This window comes from Pteropus alecto, unplaced genomic scaffold, assembly GCF_000325575.1.
Source record: "Pteropus alecto unplaced genomic scaffold, ASM32557v1 scaffold194, whole genome shotgun sequence".
NCBI lineage: Eukaryota > Metazoa > Chordata > Mammalia > Chiroptera > Pteropodidae > Pteropus > Pteropus alecto.
The window spans coordinates 1,477,006-1,482,448 of record NW_006436281.1 but is presented as its reverse complement, the minus strand read 5'-3'; the positions used below and the strand labels follow the sequence as shown (position 1 = coordinate 1,482,448).

Here is a 5,443-nt window from a genome sequence, read left to right as displayed (position 1 = left end):
GGACCCCGCCCGCTCTGCTGGCTTCCACCCCAGTGGCTCTGTCCTGGCTGTGGGCACAGTGACTGGCAGGTAAAGCTGAACTGGGCATTTGGGAAGGGCTGCTCCGCTCCTCCTCCCCTGAACTATCCCTTGACTCCTGCCCCTCTCCTGCCCCAGGGTCCACAGAGAATGTTAAGTAGGTACCAACTGTTTACCAAGACTTGACCTCCCAGCATTCCTCGGGAGTCAGTCTCTCTCCAAATTTCTTCTGGACTCCCTCCCTCAGGCCCCACAGATTGCCCCGCTCCTACCAGATCAGCTCACCTCTCCTTCCCCCCCACCCCCCATGCCTCCTCCTTAAAGATGGCTGCTGCTGGACACAGAGACTCATGACCTGGTGGCTATCCATACAGATGGCAATGAACAGATCTCAGTGGTCAGCTTCTCCCCAGGTAAGGGGCAGGGCTTGGGACCTTGCAAGGCAAGGCTTGGGAACTGAGGCTCAGAGTTATTGGCAGGGGGATGGGGTGACACCTGTGTGGCCAGGCCTGGGGGTGGTCTAGGACTGTAGTGGGCGTGGAGCTTGGGACTGTCGAGGAGTCAGGGATAGTGGGGGGCTGACTCTGAGGAGGGGGCGGAGCCTGGGTGTCTCCTCATAGCCCCCTCCCCCTCCCCCAGACGGGGCGTACCTGGCCGTGGGCTCCCACGACAACTTGGTGTACGTGTACACGGTGGACCAAGGCGGCCGCAAGGTCAGCCGCCTGGGCAAGTGCTCGGTGAGTGGGCAATGGCCCCCAGCCCGCGCCACCACCCGTCCAGGGGGTGCAGAATTAACCAATTTTCTACCTCAAAGGAGCACAGCTTCAGCACTCAACTGACCTGATCACGTCCTGAAGACTTAAGCCCCGCCCACACATTTACCCCGTGTTCTAAGCCCACCCCTTCGTGTAGCCCCGCCCCACGTTCTAAGCCCACCCCTTTGTGTAGCCCCGCCCCTCTGCATAGCCCCGCCCCTCACGTTCTAAGCGCACCCTCTGTGTAGCCCAGCCCCTTGCATTCAAAGCCCGCCCCTCTGTGTCTAGCTCTGCTCACATGTCTAGCTCTGCTCACATGTTCTAAACTCGCCTTGTGTCCCAATCCCTTTTTGTCTAGCCCGCCCATGATAGTCTGGCCTTGCCCCCACCTCTAAAGGCCTGTGTATCCTTTTAGCCCCGCTGTGTTCTCACCGTACCTCTGTATTTTTTGCCATGCGTTCTAACTGGTCTAATCCTGCCCCCTCCAGCTCTAACCCCACCTCTTCCTTCCCCCACAGGGCCATTCCAGTTTTATCACCCACCTGGATTGGGCCCAGGACAGCAGCTGCTTTGTCACCAATTCCGGGGACTATGAGATTCTGTACTGTGAGTTCTCCGGGACCCCCGGCCATTCCTCCTTCAGCCTCCTTATTTGCGTGTGCGATTTGCATAGACTTCCCCCGAGAGGGCTGGGATGGGAGGCACTGGCTTCGCCAAGTCTCTCTCCTCTGTTGTATTTAAGGGCCGTTCCGATTGGTTGGTTTCCTAGCTTCTGATTTCCTCCCTGGTGGACCCTACTTTTAACCAATTCCTCCCCTTTCTGGTTGGGTCAGTAGGGTACAAGTTTCTAAGCAGATGCCGTGGCTCAGGTTTTGGGGTGTCGGAACCCAGGGTCCACCCCCCTCAGCCAGTCCGAGAGGTGGAATAAGCCCTGGGACCCCAACCTCCCGTCTCGGACCTCAGTGCCCACGTCTGTGAAACGGATGGGTTAAGCCCGAAGTTCTTTCAGCTCTGAACCCCTGTCCCCATTTTCCACCCCAGGGGACCCGGCTACCTGTAAGCAGATTACCAGTGCGGATGCTGTGAGGAATATGGAATGGGCCACGGCTACCTGTGTCCTGGGGTTTGGGGTGTTCGGTAAGTTCTGGAATGGAGGAGGACCCATGGAAGCCAGAATTTCTAAGAAACATCCCTTTCTGGTGGTTTTCACAGTCTCTTTCTCTTGATTACCTCCAGGGTGGGAAACCCACTCCTTGAGTATACTTGTGGGCGATATTTGTGGAAGAGGAAAGGGTAGGGTGAGATGACCACTGAAGTCCCTTGGAGCTATAATGAAGTGAGACCAGATGGGTGGTGGCATCTGGTTCAGAGGGATTCACACTGCCGATGCCCCAGCCGCCTCTTCATTCGGGCATTAATGCATTTAACGTGTACTTCCTGAGCACCTCTGTGCCCAGCCCTGAGCTGCTCAGGGCTGGGACATGGTAGTGACCAAAACAGCCCCAGCCCTGTTGTCATGGGGCTCGTAGTCCAATGAGGCAGATACACCTGTACCTGGACAACCCATTGTAGATCAGGCCTGGATAAGGAAACCCAGGGGAGGCATTTGGCCCCAGTCTGGGAGAGAGTCAGGGAGGGCTTCCTGGAGGAAGGGACATCCAAGCCGGACATCCAAGAGGATGAGGCGGTACATTCCAGGGAGGCGAAGGAAAGCAGCCTCTAGGCAAATGGAATAATAGCATGTACAGAAACCCCTAGGTGACACAGAGCTTGGCATCTGGAGAAATGTGAGAAGGCGGGGGTGGCTAAATCATTACAGAGTTCCAGGGGGGCAGTAGTAAAGACAAGCCTGGAGCAGTGTGTGTGTGGGGTTGGGGGTACCAGGCCAGGCAGAGCCTGGGGGACACGGTGAGAAGCTGGAGCTTTCTCCTGAGGCCACCAGGGAGCCACGAAGCGTTTTGAGCTGTGGCGGGACAGGGTCGGGTTCACGTATCCAAAAGATCGTTTTGATTGCCGTTCCTGGCTAGAGACAGGGTGAGTGAGAGGAAGGCAGGGAGGCCGGGGCCCAGGCCCGTTCCTCTGTGGGGGGTCCCTGGCTCCCGCTGACATCTGATCATCACCACCCACAGGCATCTGGTCTGAGGGAGCAGATGGTACCGACATCAACGCCGTGGCCCGCTCCCATGATGGGAAGTTGCTGGCTTCAGCTGACGACTTTGGCAAAGTCCACCTGTTTAGCTACCCTTGCTGTCAGCCTCGAGTGAGTCCCTCTGGGGCGCTGGCAGGGTGGGGGTAACAAGCAGCAGTGGGGACAAGATTGAGGCAGCCCTGGTCTACCTCCAGCCCTCTCTGGGCCTCAGTTTCCCCATCTGTACAAGGAGGGCAGTGAGCTTGATCCCAAGGACCTTTCTTAACCTGAAGGTTGACGAATTCCAGTCTATAGTGCTAAATCTCTGAGCATCTGCAATTTTGAGCGCTTTGATTCTTTTATGCTTATTAACAAACATTGATCGAACATCGAACACCTGCTATGTGCCTGGGCCCAGGGGATACAGCAGTAAGTAAGTCAGATGGGGTCACTGCCCTCACCGAGCTGACATTCTAAGTGGCATGATGGTTCCCGCTAGTTACAGGTCTAAGGTTTTCTGATCCACAGCGTCTGTGATTCTCCTGCAGTTCTAGGACAAGGGACACAAACTGCAAGGTCTTGAGAGTAATCGAATGAGGCTGGGGACAGCCACTCCTTACACCTCATCACACCTCACTTCTAGTGGGAAGCTGGCGTAGCCAGATCTTGCGAGGTCTTGGGAGAGGCTGGAAATCAGAATTTTAGTGTGAGCTCTCTCGATTTTTATATGTCAGCAACTGTCTTTCTAAAAACAATGAGAGTATAGTCAAGCCCGCAGGCCACTAGTGGATAACCTGTGTCTACGATAAAACTGGATGTTAATTTTAACATTCCCTGGTTCTAACAGAGGTGAAAATTATTTTAAAATTTTCTTTTGAATTCCCTCCTATACCTGTTACCCATATTCAACTATTACCAGATTTGCCATACTTATTTCTTTTTTTTTTCCTCTTCTGTTCTTTTTTTCCTATACTTTTTTTCTGTGCTTTTTAAAAACAAATGTCATATATGACCTCTTAGCCCCCCAAATTAACATTCATATCTCAAAAATTAAGATAATTCCGACGTTCACAAATCCATGCTCATACTCATTAGTTAACAATTTTTTAACATGATCTCATGCCCAGTCCATATCCAGATTCCCTTGATTGTCCCCAGAATGGCCTTCTACACTGGGTTTGTTTGAATCAAGGTCCAAACGTTGCATTTGCCTATGTCTCGTGTCATGTCATACAGAGTCGCCTCCCCGACGTGTATTATGCCATTGACTCGTTGAGAAATCAGATCATTTGCCCTGTTCCTTCTTAAAGAGGGGTTTATTGAGCAGAGTAGAGGGGGTCAGGTTGGGAATTCAGGAAGGGGCATGGCCGCCTGACCTTTTGCTTCCTTCTTTCCCTGTCATAGGCCCTCAGCCACAAGTACGGAGGACACAGCAGCCATGTGACGAATGTGGCCTTCTTGTGGGATGACAGTGTGGCCCTGACCACCGGGGGCAAGGACACCAGTATACTGCAGTGGCGGGTGGTCTGAAGTGGGAGAGGGGGTCCCAAGGGACATGGGGCCGGGGCAGAGTCAGGTGGTAGGGTTGGAATTCTATTTTCGGGAGATGTCTATTGCCGAGTAGAGTAATATATACCCAGAGTATGTCTATAGCAGAGAGAGTTATGGGGGTGGGAGGGTGGACTAACGAACAAAAGTCTCTATTTATCAGGGTGGGAAGAGGGGTCACGTTGCTTTGGGTGAGCCATTGGGGTGTTTCGTTTGAGGTGTTTTTTAAGTTTATTCTTTTATATCATCCAGAAATAAAGACACATGCACTGAGGTGGAGTGTCATGGTCTGCCTGTGGGTGTGTGCATAGATTGAGTATGTCTGTAGATGTGTGCATATGGGGGTGTGTTTGTGTGTATATCTATTACAGTGTTTGTGATGAGGGACCATTATTGCTTAGGTCTTTATTGGATGTGATGGAAACCAAGCTTACTCTACTGAAGCCAAAAGAGAACTCAGTTGGCCCACAAATCACACAAGAAAGGGCAAATATGCCTCTAGGCTTCAGGGCCATCAAACCAAGGATTTGAGGGCCACCAGGACACACTCCTACCATAATTTCTCTGACCTGTGAGTGAACATAGTTTTCTGGACCAGCGTTCTGCACACCACAGAAACATGGCACCCAGCAGCTGCAAAGCTCACATCAACCAGCCTTGGGCCCCAAGTCCCAAAATCGCAGGGAAGGGTTGGGATTGGCCCATCTGCAGATCAATCAACTTGACCTGCTGTTTGTTCTACTGTGATTGGCTCCACTTGGATGAAGTACCCGTCCTGGGCCAATGATCGTGACCAGGGAGGTGGGCTTGTGTAAAAACATGGAAGACTTCAACCTGTCCCCCAGGTCTAAGTAGGGCAAGGAATGTCTTCAGAGAGGTAAGACAAAAGATGTCTGAGAGGTAGGGTATGAGGATTCTGGGTTGCAAGAGACAAACCCAACTCCGTCCAGCATAAACGATAAAAAGAAATTGCCAGGTCCCGAAACTGGGTAAG

At 52.6% G+C, this 5,443-nt stretch overlaps 1 protein-coding gene across 1 annotated transcript in view; it reads left to right on the top strand.

The window, feature by feature from the left end:
- EML2 (echinoderm microtubule associated protein like 2) overlaps positions 1-4,723 on the top strand; it is a 26,511-nt gene extending 21,788 nt beyond the window's left edge. The window contains exons 14-20 of the mRNA XM_025046711.1: positions 1-69; positions 343-431; positions 658-755; positions 1,292-1,379; positions 1,815-1,910; positions 2,903-3,033; positions 4,306-4,723. Of these exons, the coding sequence (XP_024902479.1) occupies positions 1-69; positions 343-431; positions 658-755; positions 1,292-1,379; positions 1,815-1,910; positions 2,903-3,033; positions 4,306-4,431 (697 nt within the window). The 3' untranslated portion in view covers positions 4,432-4,723. The remainder of the gene's footprint in view (positions 70-342; positions 432-657; positions 756-1,291; positions 1,380-1,814; positions 1,911-2,902; positions 3,034-4,305) is intronic.
- Positions 4,724-5,443: the final 720 nt, after the last annotated feature.